At 50.1% G+C, this 25,944-nt stretch overlaps 10 protein-coding genes across 10 annotated transcripts; 4 read left to right on the plus strand and 6 right to left on the minus strand.

Annotated features, from left to right (window-relative positions):
- Nucleotides 1-441: 441 nt before the first annotated feature.
- FPRO_07655 (uncharacterized protein) lies at nucleotides 442-1,518 on the plus strand (the record flags this gene model as incomplete). Its single annotated transcript, XM_031234265.1, has 2 exons — nucleotides 442-623; nucleotides 687-1,518. 2 exons carry the CDS (start codon nucleotides 442-444, stop codon nucleotides 1,516-1,518), a joined length of 1,014 nt encoding a protein of 337 aa, XP_031084019.1.
- Nucleotides 1,519-2,797: 1,279 nt separating this feature from the next.
- On the minus strand, nucleotides 2,798-4,452 carry FPRO_07654 (putative IDP1-isocitrate dehydrogenase (NADP+), mitochondrial; the record flags this gene model as incomplete). The annotated part of the gene is made up of 3 exons (XM_031234266.1): nucleotides 2,798-3,222; nucleotides 3,298-3,834; nucleotides 4,026-4,452. The coding sequence occupies 3 exons, from the start codon at nucleotides 4,450-4,452 to the stop codon at nucleotides 2,798-2,800; spliced, it is 1,389 nt and encodes a 462-aa protein (XP_031084020.1).
- A 455-nt stretch (nucleotides 4,453-4,907) lies between these two features.
- FPRO_07653 (uncharacterized protein) lies at nucleotides 4,908-5,463 on the minus strand (the record flags this gene model as incomplete). Its single annotated transcript, XM_031234267.1, has 2 exons — nucleotides 4,908-4,922; nucleotides 5,335-5,463. 2 exons carry the CDS (start codon nucleotides 5,461-5,463, stop codon nucleotides 4,908-4,910), a joined length of 144 nt encoding a protein of 47 aa, XP_031084021.1.
- Nucleotides 5,464-6,855: 1,392 nt separating this feature from the next.
- Nucleotides 6,856-8,717, minus strand: FPRO_07652 (uncharacterized protein; the record flags this gene model as incomplete). Its single annotated transcript, XM_031234268.1, has 3 exons — nucleotides 6,856-7,959; nucleotides 8,015-8,605; nucleotides 8,661-8,717. The coding sequence occupies 3 exons, from the start codon at nucleotides 8,715-8,717 to the stop codon at nucleotides 6,856-6,858; spliced, it is 1,752 nt and encodes a 583-aa protein (XP_031084022.1).
- A 722-nt stretch (nucleotides 8,718-9,439) lies between these two features.
- Nucleotides 9,440-11,626, plus strand: FPRO_07651 (uncharacterized protein; the record flags this gene model as incomplete). Its single annotated transcript, XM_031234269.1, has 1 exon — nucleotides 9,440-11,626. One exon carries the CDS (start codon nucleotides 9,440-9,442, stop codon nucleotides 11,624-11,626), a length of 2,187 nt encoding a protein of 728 aa, XP_031084023.1.
- A 1,470-nt stretch (nucleotides 11,627-13,096) lies between these two features.
- FPRO_07650 (uncharacterized protein) lies at nucleotides 13,097-13,859 on the minus strand (the record flags this gene model as incomplete). The annotated part of the gene is made up of 2 exons (XM_031234270.1): nucleotides 13,097-13,496; nucleotides 13,552-13,859. The coding sequence occupies 2 exons, from the start codon at nucleotides 13,857-13,859 to the stop codon at nucleotides 13,097-13,099; spliced, it is 708 nt and encodes a 235-aa protein (XP_031084024.1).
- Nucleotides 13,860-17,473: 3,614 nt separating this feature from the next.
- FPRO_07649 (uncharacterized protein) lies at nucleotides 17,474-17,751 on the minus strand (the record flags this gene model as incomplete). Its single annotated transcript, XM_031234271.1, has 2 exons — nucleotides 17,474-17,632; nucleotides 17,686-17,751. 2 exons carry the CDS (start codon nucleotides 17,749-17,751, stop codon nucleotides 17,474-17,476), a joined length of 225 nt encoding a protein of 74 aa, XP_031084025.1.
- Nucleotides 17,752-18,659: 908 nt separating this feature from the next.
- On the minus strand, nucleotides 18,660-20,706 carry FPRO_07648 (uncharacterized protein; the record flags this gene model as incomplete). Its single annotated transcript, XM_031234273.1, has 4 exons — nucleotides 18,660-18,720; nucleotides 18,773-19,280; nucleotides 19,331-20,384; nucleotides 20,452-20,706. The coding sequence occupies 4 exons, from the start codon at nucleotides 20,704-20,706 to the stop codon at nucleotides 18,660-18,662; spliced, it is 1,878 nt and encodes a 625-aa protein (XP_031084026.1).
- Nucleotides 20,707-21,723: 1,017 nt separating this feature from the next.
- On the plus strand, nucleotides 21,724-22,473 carry FPRO_07647 (putative DTD1-D-Tyr-tRNA(Tyr) deacylase activity; the record flags this gene model as incomplete). Its single annotated transcript, XM_031234274.1, has 5 exons — nucleotides 21,724-21,730; nucleotides 21,810-21,988; nucleotides 22,061-22,103; nucleotides 22,169-22,362; nucleotides 22,453-22,473. The coding sequence occupies 5 exons, from the start codon at nucleotides 21,724-21,726 to the stop codon at nucleotides 22,471-22,473; spliced, it is 444 nt and encodes a 147-aa protein (XP_031084027.1).
- Nucleotides 22,474-24,291: 1,818 nt separating this feature from the next.
- On the plus strand, nucleotides 24,292-25,467 carry FPRO_07646 (putative CPR6-member of the cyclophilin family; the record flags this gene model as incomplete). Its single annotated transcript, XM_031234275.1, has 2 exons — nucleotides 24,292-24,649; nucleotides 24,707-25,467. 2 exons carry the CDS (start codon nucleotides 24,292-24,294, stop codon nucleotides 25,465-25,467), a joined length of 1,119 nt encoding a protein of 372 aa, XP_031084028.1.
- Between the last annotated feature and the right edge of the window lie 477 nt (nucleotides 25,468-25,944).

A 25,944-nucleotide genomic window follows, 5' to 3' on the forward strand; every position in this document is an offset into this window, starting at 1 on the left:
GTTTGCATTTTACTGTCGCGTGCTACCCTAAGCCTTTCTGAGTCGGTACGCGGAACATTTTAGAACCGGGCTTGTGAAGCTGATCTGGGGCAACCTAACCGCCAAGGGTGCCTGAGCTACTGTAAGGTACGTACCGATCTAATGTGAGAACAACACCACCTGAATTGAAGAGACCCGTAGGTCCCGTCACAGCCTGGTTTGGTTTGGCCTGGCCCTGAACAGAACTGAATACGCCAAAACATCAATTCTTATTGGCAAACCCCTGCCACTCTCTACTTGTCCCATCGTTTCCTTCAGCATCGACAAACATCGCCAACTCGTATCATCATCAAACACCACGCGATTGATCATTTCGTATCTCGATTATATTCGCAAACCCTCAGCGCGTTTCATTGACCATATCTCTCGCCTGATCGCGCGTCCATCATAGCCTCCCTCGCAATGGACGAGTCCCCCGTGAAAACAGAGGGCGCCACTCGTCATCGCGCTGGATACAAATCATGGAAGAAGAAGTATAGAAAGATGCGCAGAGTGTTCGATCACAAGATGCATGATGGCGAGGAGTTGCACAAGCAAGAAGACAAGGCTGCTGCATTGGTCAAGCGCTTGGCTGTAGAGAATGAGTAGGCTATTTCCAGTTCATCAACTGTTTACCGGCAGACACGATACTGACCTGCTATCAATAGCCGCTTATTGGATCTATTACTCGAAATCAACAATTCTCCCCAAATTCCTCCCGAGAAACAAGTCGATGTATCCCTCGAGCCTCCATCCCAAGCCGATGCGCTTGTCCATCCCCTGGATGAAGAACATGAGCTACATAAAGACACACCCAAGAAGAAGCTTGAAGACCTCGTCAAGAGTGTACCGCATTCTTCATACACCAGCGCCAAGGAGACATTACCGCAAACCGTCAGCGACCTTAAGGCTGTCGATGGCGAAACCTATCCTGCCGATTTCTTATCTGCCGATGACATCGACAACTACATTTACGAAATCGATATGGCCCTCGACCCTGAGAATATGCTCCCTACACTCGCTCCCCGCGCTCATCCTGGCAACCATCATCAGTCACACCCACATCTTAAGAATCCTACAAGTGTGACAAATTGGCTGCGTAAACATGCCCCTAAGATTTTCCTTCAGGACGGAGAAGCACATGGAGACGCAGACGATGCTGAAGGTGGTCATACCGGCGGGCGCAAGACGCGTGGATCACGAGGTGAGCGCGGTGGAAGAGCCAGCACAAGGGGCAAGCGTGTCAGTGCTGCAGCTCGCTCAGCAGCAGCCGCGGATCGCGATGTGGACGCCAGCATGGACGAGGATCAGGAGCTTGCATCAACACCTGCTGTCAGGGGTAAGCGCAAGAGAAATGCAGAAGACGACACAGGATACAAGCCCCGTGGTTCATCAACGAGGCCAACGAAGAAGAAGCGTAAGAGCGAAGCAGCAGAAGGCACACCAAGCGCACGCAAGTCCAAGAAAGATAAGGAGGCTCCTCTAGCTTCTGCTGAATAGGCCCGGCATAGGGCTGATCAGATACGTCTGTATTCAGACGCAACCTTGCAATGAGAGGTGCTGTTCTTAGAGCGAGAGTAACCGCTCTCGACTGTATGGTCAAAACTTGCAAAATTGTATTACTACATATCGAAATCGAAGAACGGAACCCTACGGACAGAATCCGTATGTATGCGAAATCCCCGGCATCAGAATAGCATGCTTCAACAACCGCGGGTTTCCTTCCGGCCAACCGAGGCCATCTCGATCGGGTCAACCCGGGTCTACGGGTGTGTTTATCCTCTGTACTTGTCAGTCTTTGATGTCAGCCTTTTATGCGATCCTTTTCATATTTTTATATACACGTGCGGGCTTAAGCCGAGGCATTCCCCGCCACGGGGCTGCATACAGACGCTGAAGCTAGGAACACGCACATCTGTTTTCTTTGGAACGGGGGAAAATGGGAAATAGGGAGTTGGTTGTTGTTGTTGCTTTTCTGAAACAGGGAATTATTTTGGAGATTGGGTGTCGGTTACGCTAGCTACGGACAACTACCGAGGTTTGACAGCAAGCAGTATGACAACAAGAGGCGTCTGAAGCGCCATCTACCAAGAGCAGCTGCGCATTGATGTATCGTACATGTGAGAAGAGGTCCAGGGACATGTTTCAAGGTCCAATAGATTTGCTTTAAGCTCAATTTGAGCACATCTTATGACTCTATCACCCATTGACCCGCGACTAAAGAAGCACTAGGAGGAATGCACTATGGGGAACGAGTGGTCACAATGCGAAGGGCCGGGGAAGATCTAGGTGAAGAAAACTATAAAGCTGGGTATCCCATCTTGTCTATTTGCTAAGAACAAGCTTGCTTTCTACATGGCATCTGCTTTCCAATACTCGGTGGCATGATACATGCTGTCTCCTCTTCAAATCTTTGCTTTTACATATTCAGAAAACCCAACATCCTATCCAACCACAATGACGATGGAGGAATGCTTTTTCATAAGTCGTTAGCCAACTGCGTGTGTCTGTGCAGAAGGTTCCGGTTCATGGTTGCTCTTGACGATGTCAACTTCCTTTCTGTTGAGGAAGTGAGTGGCCAAGAGATCGCAAGAGGTGACGCTCTTGTGGTTCTCAAGACTGTGAGATGCTATTCAAGTTGTGACAACATATTCGACGCCGATTGTTTAAGAGTTCATAAAATAGTGGCTACTCTTTGCGGAGGCATAAGAGGCCAGAAAAGGGGAAGCGGAATTAGATGCTAAAGGGAGGCTGCGAAAAACGGCAGATGGCAATGCATTTACAGCTTCTCCTTGAGAGTTCGCTTGAGGCGGCGCTCAACGGCATCCATGTACTCGTTGGTGGTAACATAGTCCTTGCGCTCAGACTTGCCAGTGGCAAGGGCAAGATCCTTGGTCATGATACCGTCAATATCGACAGTGTCAATGCAAGCCTGCTCAAGGCTCTCAGCAAAGGCGACAACCTCAGGGGTGTCGTCGAGCTTGCCACGCTGGACGAGACCACGGGTCCAGGCGAAGATGGAGGCAATGGGGTTGGTGGAGGTCTCGTTGCCCTTCTGGTGCTCACGGTAGTGGCGAGTGACAGTACCGTGGGCAGCCTCAGACTCGAAAGTCTTGCCATCAGGGGTGATGAGAACGGAGGTCATGAGACCAAGAGAGCCGAAGCCCTGAGCGACAATGTCGGACTGGACATCACCGTCGTAGTCTGTAGATGTTAGGTCTCATGCGTTTCCAGTAGAAAGAGCCTGAACAAGTGTTCAGACCACAAGGATGGACTTACTCTTGAGGGCCATGATGTAGCCGCCGGAGCTCTTGATCATCTGGGCGACCATATCGTCAATGAGACGGTGCTCGTACCAGATCTTCTTGGCCTCGAAGTCCTTCTTGTAGGTGGACTCGTAGATCTCCTGGAAGATATCCTTGAATCGGCCATCGTACTTCTTGAGGATGGTGTTCTTGGTGCTCATGTAGAGAGGGAGCTCCTTGTCAAGAGCCAGCTTGAAGGATGCATGAGCGAAACCGGTGATGGACTCGTCGGTGTTGTACTGGGTCTGAGCGACACCGCCGCCGTTCTTGAACTGGAAGACCTCAATCTCTTGAGGCTGGCCACCCTCGGGGGTGTAAACCATAGAGAGCTTACCAGGGCCGGGGAGGACAGCGTCCTTCGCGCGGTACTGGTCACCAAAGGCGTGACGGCCAATGATGATGGGCTTCTTCCAGCCAGGAACAAGACGGGGAATGCGGGGGATGACAATGGGCTCACGGAAGACGGTACCACCAAGGGCATTTCGGATGGTTCCGTTGGGGGAAAGCCACACTGGACATGCAAGTTAGCCGAGTTCACTTTTGTTAAGCTGACTACTGCAGGTTTCATTCGCTTCTGCTGCTTGCTTGTTTCCCCTCATGTTGCTTTTCCTGCATGCCTCATGTATGCGGGGTTGCGATTGGCGGGGTGAACATCGAGGCGCAACGCGAACTAAGACAGGGTCGGAATGGGAATGAACTTACTCTGCTTCAGCTTGAACTCCTCGACACGAGCCTCATCGGGGGTGATGGTTGCACACTTGACACCGACGGAGTACTTCTTGATAGCCTCGGCGGCATCGATGGTGACCTGGTCGTTGGTCTCATCACGGTACTCAAGACCAAGGTCATAGTACTTCAGGTCGATGTCGAGGTAGGGAAGGATGAGCTTATCCTTGATGACCTGCCAGATGATGCGGGTCATCTCATCACCGTCGAGCTCGACGACGGGGTTCTTGACCTTGATCTTCTGGTGGGAAGCCATTGTGCGGACGGCGAAGGGAGAGATAGTTTGGATAGCACCGAAGGAAGCTCGGATAGGGCGGACGGCGGATGAACTAACAGCTACACGGCGCAGCGAAGACGAGAGAAGAGATCGCTGAACGGAAGAGGCGAAGACAGCGGCGGGCATGATGGGCGAAAAAAAAGAAGAGGAAGAAGCTGGGAGTTTATAAAAGAGGTATAAAAAGGGTCTGGGTACGGTAAGGCAGCAAGGTACGGGAACTGGACTCGGGAATCGTCGCCGGAAGTTTGGCTCGACTTGGGACTTTCCCTGAGTCGCTAGTCGTTACAAACTGCAAGTGCAAGTGCCCAGCGCGGGGTGTAATTGCAACACGGACGGGCAAGCGGTTGGTTTGGGGTCGGAAGTGGAGGTCGGAGGTCGGGTTCAGGAAGGTGCTTGGGGTGTGGTTTTGCACCTTCTAAACTTCAACCGAGGATAGGTTTTCGGTTGATGTGCGGCGTCCGAGAGGAAAACCGACGATGCGACGGGGGAAGGAGAATATGGGGTAGGTGTTGGGTAGGCGGGTGTGATGGATGCGTGGTTTCCCCCCAATGAGACGGGGTGAATTTGATCAAGAGGCGCCGCTAGTCGATTGGAAGCTGGGGGATTTCGTCAGGTGTTAGTTACAGATGCGCGCGTAAGCAAGAATGGGAAGAGGGGAAATGGTTTATGAGGCGATTCATGTTTTGAGTGTTTTCTTTTGCCTCTGGCCTCTTGAGGGGTGTGAGTTAGGAAATGTTTGTCCTGACAGGACCACGAGGGCTTGGGTGGTGCATCTTTAATTCAGCAGAAATAGAATGATCCAATCCGAGATCAGATCTATAGTATCTAGCTGCTAGAATCCTCAGATCAAGCGAATCTAGAAAAGGCATTGCGGTCTTCTAAATGCTCATGAGGAATATCGTTGGTCAATGACGATACAACTGTATCATGACACCTGTTGTGGCTGACAATTGACCACTGACAACGAGCGAAGCTAGCAACGACATGACATATAAAAACTGCACTTACAAGACTCGATTCGATCGAAACGTCGTTTTCTTCTGATGTTGGAGCTGTTGATGAGAAACAATGTTGATGATGTAGAGATGGGATTTCAGCCAAAATCGAGAGAGAGAAATAGGAAGGACAAAGGAACATTCAAATCCAATTCTTCCGACAACGGACTGTTCTCTTTTCCTTTTAGCCTTGTAGGGTCCAAGGCCGAAGACGGATGATGCGGTGCGGGATATCAAACGTGGCTGACATGATCTTTTTAGACAATCGCATGCTGTGATATGACAGGGGTCGAGTCTCCCTATCTAAAGTGTCTACATATGACGTTCTTGTCCAACATGAAGCTCAAATTGACCTCAGTTGACCATCTCACGATGATTTTCGAGAGTCTTTAGACCCCTCGTAGCTTCAATTACGTCCCCCCAACTCTCAGGGTGTGTCTCGAGTATTCATTTCCTCTTCCTGCCAGGTTCTTTTGGGGATGAGGCTCGGTACCTGACCGAGCTGGGGCACCGCATCAAAAGCTGCAAGCAGAGAGAAAAAATGCCCAGCCAGTCCCAGCCTCGACGGTTAACACTAGTGTCGATGGGTTCCGCACTTGGTCCCCCGCTCAGTGGGGGACGACGACTACCGCCGGACGCTATGGCTGCTTGGCTTTAACTTAGGCGCTACATCTCGTGCATGACAGCTGCTCTCGTTTTTTGCCTCATCTCGGTGTTACTGTCGCCGAGTGCGGGAAAGCTTCTCTGTTACATTTTGATACGGCTATAGGTGGTCGACCTTGAAACATGGGCCGGAAGTAAGCGGGTCCGATGCAAGCCTCAGATCTTCCATTTGATGTAGGTTGGGTGATGATGCTTTGAGCTTCATATTGATTGATTTATATAAACCCTTTTGGCACACTCTACCGGGAATAACACCTACCGGCCTCTTGTATCTCGGCGCGGAGCGCATCTCCGTTCTCCAACTCGGATCTCCGGTCGTGGTATCCACTCTCCGCGCCGTCATCGGGGGATGATATTCGGTTGATGTCCGAGCAAAAGGAATGAGATACCGACATTGGATGCCGGATTTGAGAGTCGGGATATGTTGTGATTATGAGCTTCCGAATAGTTCCAACTCAATCATTGCTTCTGGGTAAGCATATTTCCAACAAGTCTCAATACAGCTGTGTGTGTCTGATTCCGTTGTTCGAGTCGGATACGTACTTGTCCCGCGGGAATCATCAAAGTTCACGGGCCCTTCGACAGCAAAGGAATGAACAGGCATTTAAATACCTCATTCAGTCGAAACCAATGGTTGCTGTGGTAGCACCGAGATGCCCTTTCATTCTGTGGTGCTTATCAAGCTCAGGGTAGGAGACCAACTCATATTTCATCAAGTCTCGGAAACAAAACCGGAAACAGGTATGCCACAGTGGCTGGAAATAATCATGGATATCCCTTCCGTTTATCGCCCCGGAATCTCTTTCTCTATTCTAATATACATTCCTTGGGCATCGTCCACCCAGCAACACTGCAAACATCCTGCACCAGCTCAAACGTCAAAGATTTCACCAACGCCTTCGTTTCCTCCCCTTCTGTTCTCAACAATGTCCAACCTCCAACCTTCCCAATGCTTAAGTGATCTCTTAATCTCCTTGATGCGCTCGATCCGTCTCTTTGACTCCTCCTCTTGCGCCTTGCGGAATGCATCCTCGTCAAAGTCCATATCGTCGTCCTCAAGGAAATCATCATCATTACCACCGGCCAGAGCGTTGAGGCCACTCGTAAAGAAATCACCAATTCCTCCCCCAGGTCCTGATTTCCTGCGTTGGGTTGGAGACATCGCATGACCAGGAGAGAGGTCGACATCATGGAAGCCTGGACTAGTTGCCTCCAGTTCGCGGCGTTTCTCAATCCATGCTCCACTTCGAAGCTCATGCACTTCGCTCTCCAGCGCTCGGATCTTTCTCTCAAGCTTCTGGCGTTCCTCGTCCTCAAGTTCATCAACACCTTCATCATCTAATCCGCCGCCACCCTCCATGGACTTCCTGCTTCGGAGCTTTGCATTTTCGCTCTCAAGCTTCTCAACCTGTGCCCTCAACTCCGTGACATCGTGTTCCGCCTTCTCCTTCTCCTTCTTGATTGCCTGTAAGCGAGAATCTTGCTCCTTATGTAATGTAGTCAGGGTTGTCGCCTTCTTATCCAATGCCTCAACCTTCTTCTCCAGCTCATCACGAACGCTCTTCACCTCTTCGAGCTCATGCTCGAGAGTCTTGATCTTGGTCTCAGCACTTGTTCGTTCGCTGCCTTCGCGGACAGCCTTCTCAGCTGTCCTCTCGAGGTTATGCTTGAGGTCTTGTAGTTCACGCTGAGCCTTACCCGCCGCAGCTTCAGCACGAGCTAGTTTGTCCTCCAGAGCAGTAACCTGTTCCTTGTCGGACGATGATCCACTGGCGTGTCGTTCTGCCTGTGCTCTCAGTTTCGAGATTTCAATTTCCATAGACTCAATGGTTGCGGTCTTAGCCTCAAGCTCAGCTTTCAGATCTGCTGGAGGCGAGGCCACAGACATGGAAGGACGGTGGCCATGACCAGGTCCTCGCGATACCTGTTGTTGGAGCTGGGTGTTTTGACGTTGAAGCGAGGCGACCTGGCTCTTCTATGGAAGAGTTAGCGGATTGAGAGCGGTTGTGGTTGCATGCATTGTAGCCTACCAAACTATCCAAAAGCCCATCTTCTTGTCCACCTGCTTTTTCTGCATCTTCACCATCGGCCTCTCGTATGTCGGCCAATTCGTTTTCGGCCTTCTGCCATCGCTTCTCCGAGTCCGCTGCCTCTTTAGATAGACGTTTGTTCTCCTTTTCTAATTCTTCGATCCTGGCCATATGCTTTCTGTAGATATCTGGAGCAGTTTCGCCATCGGGACTGAAAGGGCTACCCGGCGCAGCACCTCCTGAGGCAATGGCGCCGGCACGAAATGAGGTAGATCTAAGTTTCGACTGTTGGGCGAGAGAGGGGGTAGCGGAAGCCGACGTCTCTTCGTCACTGCTGCTGTCCTCATCGCTATCGTCATCTTCATCGCTGCTCTCCTGGGTTTCCACTTTAAGCGGTTGCGCGGGTTCCTTAGCAGATGGCTTCTCTTGAGCCTTCTTCTTGGGTTCCTCGACGGCTTTCTCTTCGCTGGCTGGGGCAGCCTCAGCCTTTTCAGCGACGGGCTCGGGCGCGGGGGTTTCGGCTGGTTCTGGTTTTATTTGCTTTGCTGCTGGAGTGGCCTTCTTATTGTTCTTCTTCTTCAACTGCTCGACCTGTGTAGCAATGTTAGCGAAAGCAGCCAGGATAAGAAGGGAGGGGTAATCGAACACGCTTCTTGGCCGCAGCAATCTTCTCCTTGCGGGCCTTCTCTTCTGCGTCGGCCATGATGAGGTGTCAGTTGGCTTAAACGTATATGATTCAATCCTGTATGGGGTGTGTTGTCGTCCTTGTTGAGATGTGTCGTCTTGGCGCTAAATGCTAATGGAGATGTAGCTCCACGTTCAGGGACTCGATTCATTCAAGGGAGCTCCGTCATCACGTTGTAGCTTAGCTGGCCTGTGCTTGCACCGTGTGCACGTGCCTCACATCATTAATTAACACCGTATAGATGATCGTGTAAGTTACATCAACAAAACACATTTCCTAGCATTAGATCAATAGCACAATGATTTATTATGAGTATCAGGGATTCTGAAAAATGATTATACAGAGTCCTAATTCACTGAGCCTACATCATTCATCCACTAGTATACCGCACACTGGCTTACGGATGACAATCCATCGATGAGTCCAACAATGTTACACTTGCCTATCGCGAGCTGTGATCGACCCGAAAGATCAATCTTCTGAAATTTGGTTTGAAGGATTGAGGCTATCGATTTTCTATCAGCCAACAGATGCCATCAAATTCTGGACGCTTACTGTGCAATCCAAAGTTGGCAAGTAAGCTTCCAATGCCAGCAGATAGTAGGTACGTTGTTGATAACTGCCATATTGCATCAACTTTTCACATGCCCCATAAAGCAACTACCTAATCAAGGACGCAATATTCTGTATCTAGCCACCAAACTTGAACACTCACTTAAGGGCCGATCTCATAATCCACGATGAATTGGACCGAAGGCGCTCTCGCCCGCCATTCTCGTCGAAAAGGCTGGGATAAGGACGCTGCCCGACAAAAACAATACTTTGCTAAAGCCAGAGCGAGAAAGAATGCGCCGGCTACAAGAAATGGCCTTGATATTTCATCCTTCGTACCTGATTATATTCCACAGCCAACTTCACCTCAAGCTCGCCAGTCAAATTCCTCGACCCCGCGCCGGAAGCAAAGAATACCAAGAGGAAAGCTCATACATAGACAATACGAGACAGAAAGCTCACACAAGAAAAGAAACGGAAGAGGGAGAGAGTCAAATCTCGGAAATCAGGGGCCAGAAGTCGAGAGCTCTCTGACAAGTTCGCAAGACAAAGACAAGCAAGAGTTGGACATAGCATCCAAAAGACGCAGGCTATTGGAGAAGGCTGATTGGACCGGTGTCATTACTCAAAAACCTGTAACGGTTGACTTCTCCCAACAAAGGGATCGATTCACAAAGCTGCTTGCGAAACCAACCTCCAGGAGTGGCCACCGATCGATGTACAGTCCTGGCCCGAAGGATCAACTCAACAAGAGAACCTTAGGTCGACTTTCAGAGAACGACATTGAGATTAATATTGGAAGTCAGAATCTGCGATGGAGTAGGGATAACAACTCAGTACGAAGCTATGCCACACGACAAGATTTTATATCCCGTCTCGAAATCCTACAATCCCATGATACTACGAGCCAGGCGTCTCTATCCTCCTACCAGCAATCTCGTAGTATTCGTCATCATCGAGAGAGGCCACCAAGAGCCCACGACTTTCATGTATCTCAAACCCATGACGAACGAAGTCATCCACTCACGAGCATTTCAACGGCAGCACATTCCCCAGACCAGGAGGAATGGTTAGCAAGAGAAACTGATGAACCAAGATACGTTGTACAAACTCATGCGCCTATCATCCATCAGCCACAGCCAACTCGGCGACGACACCAGGTGATTGAAGCTAAATCTCCTGACTTGGATGAAGGTGCAAGTGTTGTAGCTGTTCTTGGTACTCCAAGACCTTCTGATAGGCCCACAGCCGAAGACATTCGATGGAACATGTGGTTGGCATCAACTACCAAACCGAGACAACAGCAGTCAGTTCAGCTAAGTAGAGAGAAAGGGCCTCAAAGACCCACCAGCTCAAGTCTAAGCAACTATATGGACACCTTCAATGACAAGTCGCATATAGGGAATCTGATAAGCAGCGAAAATCAAGGACAGAACTCATCACATGCGTACGAAGAGCCACAACCAAGGTCTTCGGAAACGTACCCATCTAGCATACCTCCATCTGAGAGCCAACACGAGCCATTAGACGACGAACAAGAGCTACCTGAGCTTCAAGCAAGAGAGCCTTTTGCTGATATCCCACCAGCAACAAGTCCTCACGCTCTACCTAAAAGCTCGAGCTACGAAAGAAGTGAGAACAGTCTCAAAACTAGAAGCGACCTGGTTCTCCCAATGGGTTCCTTCATGCCTGTGACTCCCAATGTTCAAGACCTACTAGACCTCTTGGCTGCTAGCGAGGAACAGCAGGAGCCAAATATTGAGGATCAAACACAACAAGAAACAACACCAAATGCTGACGACGAAGACGAAATTTGGAAGAAGTTCGTTCTTGATAACGATAGCGTTGAGACCAGCCGAAAGGCTCGAGAGGAGGCACATGAACAAACAAAATGCGCACTGGGTTTGAAGAAGCCAAATGTGCCCCGGATGTTTGAAGAATCATCTTTGTGTTCAGTCTCGAGCGCACCACCAAGCGATATCGCAGAACCCCCTTCAGCATCCCGAGGAGAAACACCCACAACGGAAGGACGTAACTTTATTTTGGCAGATGACCAAATTCAAGATATACCGGGCGTAGAGCTGGAAGCCCCGTCATCGGAAACCGCCGCAAGGGTAGATATCGCGGACGCGACCGACTCTATCATTGCCCAACCCTCCTCGCCTCAACCGCTGCATGCCGAGTTCAAGTTCCATCAACCGCAACTCTTTGTTGGTCGATTAGCTAGTGACGTCCCCTCCACTAAATCGCTGGTTTACATGGATGCGCCACGGAGCAAGGGAAGACGGCAACGATCTAGAAGGCGCAGGGATAAGGGGCGGCCTGATTTCCGCACCATGCCAAACTACAATGACGATCCAATCGAGGAGGATTAACTTTAGGGATTCGGAGATAAGATGATTAACGGAAAGTTAGCTAGAACCCTCAAATCAGCCACTTTCTTCAAAATAGGTCTATATTTTTCGAAAGATGCATGTAAACAGACCAAATCGACAAGACTTGTTCTCTTTTCCCCACTGAATCTTCTTCCTGCGCTTCAAGCTGATTTGGAACCTTGTTTATCGGATCAGGTAAAGCAACTGCAACCTTGAAGATTTGGGGCATCCTAGCGCATCGATACACAGTGAGTCAGAGGACGTCCAGGGACTCAGGACGAGAAAAGCCGCAAACTACGTATGTGGTCACGAGCTGGAAATGTAGTGCGCCATATGGCGCAATGTACCTGGGGAAGACATCCGACTGCTGTGGAAGCCATCCACTACATTTGAGGTATGGCGGGGAACACGGCACAACATCCACGTACCTTAGACAGGGGGCCCTTCAGGATGGATCAGCCTCCTGATTGCAACTCGTCTCTTGCCCCGTCGCACATGCTTAAGCCAGGGGAAATACCACAGCAGATGTGTGTCACATTGAAGGGTAAATAAATAACAGCAATTCTAACATTTCCGAGCTAGGGCACTGTAGGCATCATGGGATCATATGTACATGTAAAATACAACAGGGGTGTATACAGAAAAAGAGATCCTCTAAATGCGCCAGAAACGAAAACTGTGTAGAACGAACAAAACTCCCACCGTCTATGTAAAGAACACCAGCCTCTAATAAATAGGATCGACCTCATATATCATCATAAACGTCACTGCGTGATCATCCCTCCAATAACCAAGACGTCTTATCTCGGTGCCTTCAGTAGAGTTCTGGGACCCCAGTAAGACCCCAGAAATCTTAGCCAAGAAAGGAAACTCGAAAGAAGGAATGGAAGCATGACAGAAGTATCGTACATGACACACACAGCCACGCTGAAATAATCCCCGCAGACAGCCCCGCTTCTAGAACAATTCTCTCAAGTCAGCCTCAGCGTGATGCAACCCCCCAGTGGGGATAAGATCTGCAACGCATAGGCGTTTTTGCTGATCTTGAGGACGACTTAGAGAGTGTGAGTGTGGATGAGCAGGAATGAGGAAAGGAAAAGGCCAAGGCTGAGAAAGCCTGGCATCGAAGATGGTTGCAGAAAATGGGTTCCTCGCTGCATGTCTTGCAAAAAAAGCAAAAGATGCCTTGCGTAGGTTGTTTTGCTGTCCTTGATGTAACAATATGTATACAAGAGCTGCTGGCTGCTCAGCTAGGCTGATGGCGAGATGGTGTCCAGTGTCGGTGAGCGGGCCAAAGCAATAATGCAGAGCTGGCGGTCAGTACTATGCCAATGGTTTGTCTGTGTAAGCTTGCTCACAGAAGAAGCCCAGAGTGAAACAGAAGTGTAGTTTCAAGCCATCCAATGCGATACTTGGTGTGTCGTGGTTGGCTGGATTGTATGGGCAAGGCCGTATCTCTGCCCACACACCTCAAGATCGACTGCGGCGCTTCTCTTTGCGCTTAGACTCGCACGATGTCTTACACCCGGGGCATTCGTAGCCGTGCTTTGAGATGTTGACTCTGACAAGGCATCGGGGGCAGCGCCACCAAGTAGAAGGAGTGTAGCGACCTTCGAGCCACTCTTCGTTGACAGTGGCGCCTCGCTTCATGATGTCTTCACAGTGGTACTCGCGAAGATGGTCTCGGAAGTGATCGCGACGGTGGAAGGGCTCACGAAAGCGAGTGCATCGAGGATAGTCACATAGATAGACATCCTTGCTCGATTCGGGAGCATGCGTGTTCTTGTAGTGACGAATGAGGTCGGCAGTACGTTTGAAAGGGCGAGAAGTACAGCCAGGATGAAGGCAAGAGACTGGCCAGTCATTTCCACTTGAGAAACACAAGAGTTAGCAATGTACTATCTTACAATAGGGACTGGACTTACGACTCGCCCCGTGGCACAGAAGATTCTCCAGCTCTTGTCTGACCAGAGGTATAATGCTGTTGATAGCTATGGCTTTGTTGATAAGCAGTATCGTCCATAGTTGGTGAGCCATACAGAGTGTAGTAGCTGCCGTCTATAGGTGACTCGGGGCCCCTGGTGGAAGCCTGGGAGTTACTGCCAGAACTACCATATCTGACCAAAGGCTGTGACTGATAATAGTCGAAGGAGTATCCAGTTGGCGACGAGGCCTGGTCCTGTGGTGATGAGGCATCATACCAGCTGCTGTTGTTCCAGTAGTTGGATCCCATTATGTATGATGAAAACTTGTCCTGAGATGGGGGAAACTTGAGCAAAGAAGATGGTATAGTATAAGTCAATTAGGGAGAAGGCAGCAAGCACGGGTGTTTAAGAGGACGAGCCAAGGGCTTGTAAATAAGGTTACGGAGGGAAGTAGATGATGTAAAGATAGAACAAGTATAGGCCGCAACCAAAGTAATATCTTGATGGCGGTCCTGGAATGGAAGAGAAGAAGTTTGGTGCATGAGACTTGATGTTATGATAATGGTCTAACAATCGAAGCAATGGAAGGGACCAGAGAGGTGGTTATATGTTTGGAAGAGTAAAGGAGTGAAGGAGGGGGGAGACAACTAGTGCAGCCCAGGATGATATTGGCCAAGGTGAGGCTCAAATCGCACATTGATTAGTGAGGCGAGGGTAGGAGTCATCTGTGTAATACACAAAGGTAAAAGGCAGTATGGACTTGAAACTGTAAGAGACGCCGATTTCCAGAAACAGCCGCGGTCGGAATTGGAAGAGAGCACCAGCTTGTACTGCTAGAGCTCCAGAGTAGTGTCCAAGGATCAATGACATGGCCAGGGTAGCTGTCGGGGAACGCAGCGGACTCCACCCGGGCCAACCTTCGAACAGATAGAAACATAGTTAGGTAACTTGATAGAAGGACAGCCATAAGATAACCAGTTCTGGGACCGGCTACTGGAGAAAGGCAAGGGTGGCAGTACACAGGGCAGGCATGGGTCTAAGGCGAAGCAGCATTTGGCGCAAGCTGGCTCGTGATGCGTAAATCGACACTTGTCGTTTGGGTGGGAGACTAGGGTAAAGTCAAGCTGAATGGAGATAACAGCAACGAGCATAGAGAACCGAGTCAAGACTGGAGACACCCTATCAAGTGTGGTGTGCTCCTGGCCGGTGTCCCAAGGGGGAAAGGGGACATAGATGGCGATGCAACAGTAGCAAATATAGGTAGCTAAGATAGCTCACTCTGAGGTCAGCTAGAGGTCCCCAGGAACAGCAATCGTTGGCTTGCATAAAAAGCTACGAGGTGGTGGTGCCCTATAGAATACCGGCTCAACCGGGATCTGTGAATGTCGCAGTAGCATGGAGGTACAAGCCCGGGACAAATCCAATGGGAGGCGTGTAATATGTGCATTTGTCGGTCCAGGATATGTATCCATAAGTCGTGGAACGAAGCTTTCAAACTGCAGGCTTCAGATTGGAAACTAACCAGAAGCCAGCCTTGACTGCTTCTGTGGAATTAGGAAACTGGCCGAGTGCCTGTTTCGGTAAGAGATAGAACCATGAGTCTAAGTGGTTGCGCCCAGCAATTGACGGCTAAGAGTGTTCAACGGAACAAGAAAACTTCAGACGCCCAGCCAGGGCGCAAAAATAATCCAGTACAAGGGCTTGCTCGGAAACACTAAACTTACCCAAGTCTTTTCAGCACTTAGAAAAGAGGAACTAGGATTTCTTGCCTCCCTTTGGGTGGTGATCAAACTTGCTTCTGGATGGGCAAGTTCCAACAGGGCGTGGCGATGCTCTGGGGCTGAAGATCATGGAGCAAATGATTCTGGCACGGGCTGGCGGCAGTGGATGCGGGAATGATTTGACATGCGCATCCCTAACGACAAGCTGTCCTTGACGACAGATAACCGAGAAACCGCACAAAGGCAGGACTAGGATAGGGGCTGTGCCAGGCCAGCTCAGCAGTTTTCGGTCACTACCAGAGGGAAAGTTGGCTTGGCCAGTGCGCTTTTGCGTGCATGTGCCACTGGAAGCTCACTTGAACGGTCGTCGACAACAGCGGGACAGGACAAATTTGGTGCTCGGTAACGGGAGGATTGAGTGCGGTATTCGATCGACACGACAAGGAATCCGTCCATACCGCTTCATCAGTAATCGGTCAATTATATTGGGTTGAAAGTTGGATGGAACAAAGGTCTTCAGGACTCTTGACGAGGCAGAATCCAATACAATATGCAATGGGCTTCCATCACCTAAGGTAGGTAAGGTACCTGTAGCTAGGGGAGAAAAGAAAACTTAGGACCTTGACCCTAAGCGATAAAATACTTAGGTAAGTCTATCCTAAGCTTAGGGAACTCTCTGCTGAGTTTATTTTGACACCCTGTATTAAGGTCCGGTGTTTTCTTGCTCCCTGAGAGGTAGGTCCACCTTACACAGGAAAGGCACTGCAGAGCGGAGGTAGAATTCCATCCCAGCGGAGGGCAGTACCTGCCTCCTGCTCGCACTCCTTACCCCTCCTGCTCCTGCCCTGTCGATGGCCCCTGCTACGGTAGTGGAAACCCCAGCCCGGGGTTGCTTGCTCCTTCTAAACGTCGGCGTTGTATTGGCCAAAGTGCCATCTGACATCCTGACTTCCAGGTTCTTATCCATAGAATCATCTAACATGCACTTTTATGCGGTGGCCTAAATCTAATGCTTCGCATTAGCACCAAGACAACCGCTGGGTATGGATAATAGCTTGTCGATCTCGGCGGCGCAAGCATTAAACAACTTCTCGAAGCTCACGAGCACAAGCACAAGCACGAGCACGAGCCTCAACGCTATGGAGAAGTCAACAAATGCACCAATAACGCGGCGATCCCTTTGCCATGTGTCGATCAATTAACTCAACCAACAACGATATTTTGCTGCCTAGGCTCGGACCAGCTCAGGAATTCTGATTTTTGGTCATGGCACCTGTGAGCCAGTCCCAGTGCTCAATTGGCAACATGGGGCAAACAGCCAGCAATAGAAACCTTCGAGGTCTCCAGCAGAACAGAGCACAGACAAAAATAAACCCAGCATCGTCATTCTAGCATCTGCCACACATCTTTCTGATCCCACCTATCAGCTTGAATTACAAGGTTGGAGGTGGTCTGGGTTGTGTAACTCGCTGCGTCTATCATAGCCTGGTGTATCATGGTCAATCTGACATGTCTCAACAATTGACAAGGCGGTTCTTCAGGGCACCCAAAGTGATGAGCAAACGTAGCAAGCGCCTGAACGAAAACCACCCTGAATGCCCTAAAAGGCCTTGTCTCTCTTCGAGTCCTACCGGATCCCTACCCGGAATCTGCAAGACAACGCTGGGGAAATCCCCCGATACAAGTGTTCGACTTACCAATGTATCTTACCTGGCAAGTCAACACACCGAATAGTGTAGAGCCCCCAGGGAAAAGCTCAAGGAGTCTTAATAGTGAGGCTGACTGGAGCAGCAAGTGTCAAATGCAGGAAGAGAGGAGCAGTTGAAAATGGTTCGCCCGTTATGAGATCATGATCGTTTTCGACAGGGTCATCAGACTCACTAGAACCCTTTCCCCATCCGTGACAAGCTCGCAGGGAAGCCAATCCATGCCACCCTAGCCACGAAATTGACACTCGCTTGCCAGGAATCTCGTATCCGAATCTTTGCGAAGTTGACCAGCATGGAAGCATTCTAGAAACCTTCCTGTTGTAGCCTGCATTGGTTTCGTTTCAAATCCCAGTCGACTTGTACGGTGACGCCGATGCAGTTGGGGGCGACAATCTTGTTACCCAAATGGCTACCCTTAACTTTGAGTCTTGGACGATATAGAAGCAAGCGCAGAGCTGTGCCGCAAGCTTGTCATTCGAAAGAGGGTATGCCTCACCCACAAGAGCGCTGGATGGCGAACGCTGCTGAAAGTCGCCTCGGCAGAGTCTGATAGGCATAATGACGATGGCACAAGGCACCCGCGTCACAGGCGACAAGGCAATCATTCCGCCAGCCCTGAACAACTGACGACGCAATTTGGGCAACCTTATCCTTGAGGAAGTGTGTCATCAAGTCATACACATGTCAGCTCAGGTTTGACAAACCAAAGGAATTGCTAAGAGGAGAAACGAAACTGCAGCTGTGTCGCCTGGGGCGGCAAGGGTCCTCATCTTGTGCTTTGTCCACTCGACTGTTTTCCCATATCCGAAAGCCACGTTGTCTGCGATGACTTGAAATGTGCTACAGATGTAGCATCGCCTCGATGGCCGGTAATGCGACCAGCCCACGCCGGTTGTGTATAAATCGCTGAGACAACAAGAAGAGGAAACTTGATGAGCCCAAAGAGTGTCTCACCGTCTTCCTATGGAGACGGGTCTATCTACATTCAAGTAGTCGCGAAATCCAATGCTCTTAGGTCACTTCTCGCCTTTTGGGCAGCAATGCAGCAGCCCTCAGAAATAGGGTTGTTCACCCAACTTGTCCTCAAATTTCACCAGTCTGAACGCTTCACCTTGACTACGCTTCAGGACGTGCCACGTCAGTGCAGACACTGGGCATTCAGCCACGGAGGAATGAAACACCTCACATCATTGTGTGCCACTAAGAGAGCCTTGCCTTAACGCCTACCGAGTCCGAGGCTGCGCTGGCTGAAAGAGAGGCTGTCGAGCTGCACAGGGTGGACGATCCGAGGAGCCAGTTCCTTTCGGAAGACATTGATCACGGGTATAATGAGGCAAACAAGCCACATACATTTGACCATACACTTCAACAGAATAGTCGTTCAGGGCGACAATGCCCTGCACTCGAAAGGCTCGTATTCATATCTCAAACAATGAGGTTGGCAACGCCCCGCGTAGCATGTTGCATATTTACCTGTTCCAGAAAGTACATCAAAAGCTGATGATAAAAGCAAGATGAGGTTGCCGCCTAAGTCCTTTCTTACTCTCTCTGTGCTCTTAATACGCCCTCTCCAGGAGTTCACAAAACCAAGGTGCGTCCAACCAAAACCGATAGCTCCGTCCCATATTTCTCATACACGGTCAATGGACTCAAATCTCCATTAGAGAAGCACCGTTGATTAGACCTCATCCTCAAGGAACTTGTAGACAAACTTGAAGTCAGCCTTGCGTCGATTCATCCTGCGCAGTCATGTCAGCATGCCCCCCCTCGTCATTTCGTCAGTCCACTTACCATGTGCTCTCATAGTCGAAAAATCGATATGTGCCTTGCTCAAAGTCTTCAGTGATGTTCTTAGGTTCCTCATGTCTTTGAAACCAAGTCTGATACTGCTTATGGAATCGCCAACTTTGATCTTTCAGAGCCTTGGCTGCCATGTACTGTTGGGCAGTACCCTGCTTATAGTAGAATACATAGAACAGAGTGTCAGGGTCCATACGGGAGTACAACCGCGGGTCATCGAAGATAGCGAGTGGCTCGCGGGGAAATCCTGACCCTGTTGGGGGTACCGGTTGGTCGGGTCGGTATGATCGTGGAACATCGGCATCCACAATATCGGGGCAGCTGGCCTGGCTGGCAGTCATCATGCGCAGAGCTGATGGCGCAGATGGAGGATACGGTCGCTTTCTCGATGTCTCATATGTATCAACAAGATCTTGTAACGATGCTGGTAAATGGTAGATGCATTCTTCCTCTTCCTCGGTTTGCTTGACACCATTGGCTGTACCATTTGTCCGTGGAGCTACATCGAAGTCAGTTATTCGAGCATACAAAACTGTCTTGCACACGTACTCTTTGAAGATGGAGTGGCCTCGGGGACTGCTGCTTGTTTCCCAGCAGCCTTTGATCGCTTGGACTGTTTCGTAGCGACAGGTACAGGGGCTGGCGCAGGTACTGGATCTGGCTCAGCAGGAGCAGGAGCTGGCGTGGGCTGCTTTGACTCTGGTTGTTGAGAAGCTGGCTGGGCAGAGGATGTCGCAGGAGAGTTGGTCGCGCTGCTTCGGGCTTGCGGCAACGGGGAAATGCTTGATGATGCGGCACCAGGGGGCGGGGGTAGTGGAGAGATACCAACGTTGTTCTTATCACTCGCGGCGGCGGCAGCGGCAGCTGAAGCGTACTTGAGTCCTTCTCCGGCGGGCCTTGTAGGTACTGATGCTGGCTTCATAGCCGGTGTACCCGTATTGCTATTGCTGATAGTCGGTAGCGGAGCATGGAGTGTCGCGAGTGCAGGTAAAGGTGACTTTGTCTGAGAAGATGTCCTCCGTACTGGGTCAACTTCCTTCTGCGCCTTTCTCGTCAGTGTCTTTGGCAAGTCATTGTCGGTCGTAAGGTCCTCTTGCACAGACTGCGCATCCAGGGAAGAGTTCTTCTCGTTGTCCGCGCCCATGCCGTAGGTACCTTCCTCGTCCTCAAGGTCGAGCTCCTCATACATCTCCTCATCTTCCATAAAGTCTTCGTTCATGCCATCCGACACATAATATCGAATGCTCTCTTCCAGGTCGGTCACTTGCTCGGGCTCGACTCCGCCATTCTCCAAGGATCTCCTGATAAGTTCCAGCTTCCCCTGGTGCCACTTATGTCGTTCGATAATGCGTTCAACTTCGGCGATGCGTTCGGCCTTGGCGGTGTTGTTTTTGCCCTTCTTCATGGTCGCTTGTATCGACTCGCCTTCTGCCTCGAGTGTCTCGATTTGCTGTTCCAGCTCATCGACCATTCCGCTTAAGAATTCGCTGGCCTCAACCTTTGCCTGCTCCTTGGGATCGAGCTTGGCGGCAGCTGATAGACCTTCCTTGGAGTATGCTTTCGTTTTCATGGCCTTCTCCACGGCCTTGAACTTTTCCATTTGCTAAAAACCCGATACAACCGTCAATAAAATACTGGATGACAATCCGTTGTCAGTGGCGGGGACCAACCGTCTCGATCAGCTTGCGATGCTCCAGCAAGGGAGCTTTATCCTTGATATCGTTGCTGGCGGCCCATGTTTTGATTTGATCCCTCAGTCGCTGGAGCTTCTTGATCTCGCGTTTCAGGTTATCTTCTAGCTTGTCCTTCTGGGCAGGATTACTCGATTGTTCAATCTTTTCGTAAATAGCTTCGAATTCGGCCACACCCTCGGAGACCTTTTTGAAGCACTTGTCGACCTCTTGGGCCAGTTTCCTCGCCGCCATTATGAGTAGAAAAATGCAGCCACTCGGGCGCAGCGTCTAGTCGCTCGTATAGATCTTGTCGCCCGACTGTTGTTGTCGATTCGGTTTGTTGTGCGTCTCTGCCAGCACAGTTCGGAAGGATGTGGCAGCGCAGGGAAGGGTTATTATGATATAACGGCGCGTCGCGGGGGGCGATCCGATAGTCGTCGTTAATTATAATAGGGTGATAATACAGTGTCCGTCGTCCTGAGCGTCAATGCCGGGAACCGATGGCAGATGAGATGTGGTTGTTGGAAGTTAAGGCTGGCCAGCACTGATTTGGTGGTTAAGGTTAGTTCAAGGTGGGAGGTGCAGCCATCCAATGAGGCTAAAGAACCGCGGTGTCGTGATTGGCTATGGGGCCGCGATTCACTGGGGCGAGGCGCGGTTAGTTGCTGAAACGTGTTGCAGTGGGAATTGAGGGTTGAACAAGTATTTACAGGCTTGAAAAGGCTGCAGCAGTTGAAGATGGTTAGTCAATCTGTAGGCATGACATTTCTGTGTAATATTGAATTGGCAAGCCAAACAGTGGTGCAAATTCAGGCCAATATTTCAAGGTGCACTCAATGACGTGGTTTTTTTTCTTCGCTAAGCGTCTACCTTCGTACCACTGAGATACCTTGCTGGCAATTAAGTGCCCTCCACTGCCTCAGTGCTTTGCGTACCTAGGTAAGGTAGGCCATACCTAGAACGTCCAGTCTGGAACTCAATCGCCAGTTGACGTCTCTACCAAGTAATGAATATTGAAACTATAAGGGAATCCTACACTTGGTGGCTTCTAATCCATCCAAGCCTCTCCGCTTGAAAAAATTGAGGTTTTATCATCAAAACTAATCTTGATTGTCTTTCTCTGCTGTGATACACGGTAAATCGGGACCGATGCCGATCCGACTACGGAGTAACGTCTAGATACAAAGAGCTTGATTTAATCCAGTCAAAACAGACTGATATCTTACTCAACTTGCATCTCCCAGTCACAAAAACTCACACATCACGAATATGAAGGGTACGTGCAGTACAGTGTGATCACCGACACACACAAACCAAAGATAAATGAATCATAAGCTCACCGACAACTCAAATAGTCATATTACAGCGAGTCCTGTCGGCGTCCGTCACCGTCGACAAGGAGATGATCTCTTCCATCGGCAAGGGCGTCCTGGCATTTGCAGCGGTGGCCCCCGGGGACACGGAGAAAGAGGCTGACCTGATGGCTGCCAAGGTGCTGAGGATGAAGCTGTGGGATGACGAAGAGGGCGGCAAGGTAAGGAAGATCAAAAGAGGCTGGACCGATAATTTCGTTTTGTGGTTTCAAATCTGACTGGCTTTTGTCAAGTGGAAGAAGAGCGTCAGCGATATTGGCGGCGAGGTTCTCTGCGGTGAGTCTCCCCTTCTCCTCTCTGGTCGTGTGAGGGTAGCAGCAGTGGCTGAGACCCAGAGGCAGTGTCGCAGTTTACGCTGCTGGCTAGTACAAAGAAGGGAGCCAAGCCTGACTTTCATGGTGCTGCCAACCCGGAGGAGGCACGTCGGCTATACCACTACTTTGTGCAGAAGGTCAGAGCGGGTTACATGGAGGAGAGAGTCAAGGATGGGCAGTTCCAGGCCATGATGGAGGTTGCTCTCGTCAATGACGGGCCGGTAAGTTTGGTGAAAGGCTTCTTTTCCTTGTATTTGGGGGTGTCGGTGCTAATCACGGGGGGGACATCATAGGTTACTCTGGAATTGAAGAACGGCGCCAAGACGGAGTGAGTGGCTGCTATAGAAATGAGAAATATAAGGTAGGGAAATAGGCTATTGAAGATACCTTAGACAGGACGGGTAGACAAAAGAGAAAGCAAAGGGATCACAGCAGGTGCATTGACGGATCTGCTATAGGTTCGGTAATAGAGACATGTTTTGGAATCAGCCCTGGCGTCTATAATCAACATGATATGATTCTTGAAGAGTTCAGCTTCCCCGGGCTGTCACATCTTTGATATGTGTGTTACAGCATACAACCTGATAGGGTCAGTTGTCGACGGGACTGTATCCGAAAGTGCAATTATCATACAGCAAACAGCAGCCAACACAGCCATTTTTCATGTATTGGCAGTTTCTAATTGGATGCGTTAGCGGAAGGGCTGCATCATGTGCTGTGCAACCGAGAGCGGCTGAAGTTCCGTGTTGTGTTTGTGATTTAAAAAGAAGCAATTCAGATCAGAGATGGTCAAAGCGATAGAGAGAGTGTCTCTCCTCTGTAACGGACGGGATGGATCCGATATAGGCAGGCCAGGGTTTGAACGGGGGAGTTTGGTCCGGGCGATTCAATCGGATTGGTCGTTGATTTCTTGCATCGGGATATCCCCAGTAGACGCTACAATGGATGTTGTGCGTTGGTTGGTGGAGGCGGGCAATAGTTGAGTGGGATATAGGCGAGAAACGGTGGGATTTGATCGGTAGCAAGCAAGACCTGTATTTACTGTAAGTGGTTCTATAATTTGTGTAACCATTGTTCAGTCATGATTCACTCTCCTTTCGATATTGGGCCTTATTGACTCGGATTACAATGCCCTGAAAGCGTTATTGCAAGGAGGCTTAAGCCCTCTTTGACCCCTGTTCGCTCTCCCCCGCCTTGATGAGAAGTTGGTTAACCATTAAGAGAGAGTTTTCTCTTTTCTCACTTTTTACTGATCGGATTGGATTGGATTACAAGAGAGACAGTTTGGTCAAGGTCATGCAGTTATCGTTACACAAATTGTTATGTGTCCTCTTTAATTGAAACACATTTTCAGTTGCTGCATGACAGGTCATGTATGGATGTATCTGGGGCGGAATTGAGCCTCACACTGCAGAGAGAGTCTGGTTAGGTAGAGAGCATCTGTTTGGGCTTCAAAGTTCTCGGCTGAACCTGTCTCGTTTCAGTTGATGATATTTGTTGTTTCTATTAGTATCAGCTGATCTAGTTGTCCCGTCTTATCTCCTCTGCTCATCACCGGTGAAGGAAAAAGAAAATACACCCGCATGCGCAATTGTCTTCTTGGTTATGGTATTCACATCCCGTCCGTCTCCGTCCATGCTTGACTTAGTCCGAGGGACATCGGAGCTGGAGCTTGTTCGCGAGTGATTGTGATTCATGAGACATGATCTGATTGAGTCGATTGCATGAACGATAGGCTATTAATGTACTCATTGTGTAGATATATATGTAGTGATGTTCCCGGCAATAAAGAATTGAACCCTCAGCTGTCACTCAATTAAATCGGTACCTACCTACTAAAATATAGGTCTGGGCTACCCACTTATAAGCGGCACGATCTTCGGGCTCGCTTGCATCGCGACTTTTCCTCAATTGGCAGGGTAGCTCCCCTCTTCTGTTACCTTCTGTTTGCTTCTGCTCCTCCATAGCAACTCAACACCCAAATACCAAGACTAAACCCCCACGCCGTGATCCCCCGTCTTACTCTTCAATCCTCTCAATCTCAATCTCAATCTCGAGCATCTCTTCTCTCTTCCGGCGCCTTGATTTAATTCATTTCTATTTCCTTTCCTCTCCTCTCTTCACTCAATTCCTCCTTACAAACTATCGCAATGGCTACCGAAGGCGACTCCCCCGCGCGACCCCGCGTCTTCTTCGATATCTCGCTCGGCGGCAAGCCCGTTGGCCGTATCACCATGGAACTCTATGCCGACCTTGTCCCCAAGACTGCTGAGAACTTCCGTGCTCTCTGCACCGGCGAAAAGGGCATCGGCAAGTCAGGAAAGCCCCTGCACTACAAGGGCTCCATCTTCCATCGTGTCATCAAGCAGTTCATGATCCAAGGTGGTGACTTTACTGCTGGTGACGGTACCGGCGGAGAGTCCATCTACGGCAACAAGTTTGACGATGAGGCTTTCCCCATGAAGCACGAGAAGCCTTTCCTCCTGTCCATGGCCAATGCTGGTCCCAGTAAGTTCCATGATGCCCCTCATTTTGGGCCATGACGCTGACGAATTACCCCGCCAGACACCAATGGCTCCCAGTTCTTCATAACCACCGTTCCTACCCCTCACCTCGACGGCAAGCACGTCGTCTTTGGCGAGGTGCTCAACGGCAAGTCCGTTGTTCGACAAATCGAGAACCTTACCACCCAGTCCGGCGACCGTCCCGCAAAGGAGGCTCTCATTGCCGACTGCGGCGAGCTCAAGGGTGATGCCGCCGTCGCTGCCGACGTGAAGCAGCCTGACGCCCTCGGCGACCCATACGAGGACTTCCCCGAAGATTGCACAGACACCCTCGACGCCGTAGCCATTGTCAAGATCGCCACGGCCTGCAAGGAGTACGGCAACACTGCCTTCAAGTCTGGCAACTATTCTCTCGGCCTCGACAAGTACCAGAAGGGCCTGCGATACATTAACGAGGATCCTGATCTTGAGAACCAACCACAGTCGATCAAGGACGACCTGAAGGCTCTGCGCTTTTCCCTCAACAACAACTCGGCGCTCCTGAACATCAAGCTGGAGGCCTGGGACGACGCTGCTCGCTCCGCTTCTGCTGCCCTGGACGTCGAAGGCGTTAAGGACGCCGACCGTGCAAAGGCTTTCTACCGCCGTGGCCTTGCCAACATCCGCCTCAAGGACGAGGAGGCTGCTCTGCGTGACCTGAGTGAGGCTAACACCCTTGCGCCCAACGATAGCGCCATCACCCGAGAGCTCAACGCCGTCCGAACCAAGGCTGCTGCTCGCGCCGCCAAGGAGAAGGCTGCCTACAAGAAGTTCTTCGCCTAAGCGGCTGCAGAGAAGGCACACCGCAAAATAGAGAGCGTCATTTTACTCATTACGAGCGGGATAGAACGCCAGTTGTATTTGAAAATTATAGCCAAGTTTCATATGGAATGAGGGCGGAGGACATGATCACACTTTCTGTAACATAACCCATGCGAGGAAAAAGCGGGTTACTTAGGAGTCGGCGCTGAATGAGAGATACCATCGAATTGTAAACATTGCAATACTCTATGACGAAATGATAAATCACTGGCATTAGCTTTGTGATTGACTGTGTCCGCCTTCCAGTTCCCATATTCATGCTTCATAAGTCAGGCAAAGCATCCACGCATGAATCATATATATATGGTTTCAGTGAAGAGGGACTGATTCTAATTATGATTTGAGTTTATGGAGGAGAGTCATTATATCATCTGTCGTCTTTTCCTCCAAAGTCTATATAGTACCTTATAGATCAGTCATGCCGACCATGAAAGGGGT

This window comes from Fusarium proliferatum, assembly GCF_900067095.1.
Source record: "Fusarium proliferatum ET1 genome assembly, contig: FPRO_scaffold007, whole genome shotgun sequence".
Lineage (NCBI taxonomy): Eukaryota > Fungi > Ascomycota > Sordariomycetes > Hypocreales > Nectriaceae > Fusarium > Fusarium proliferatum.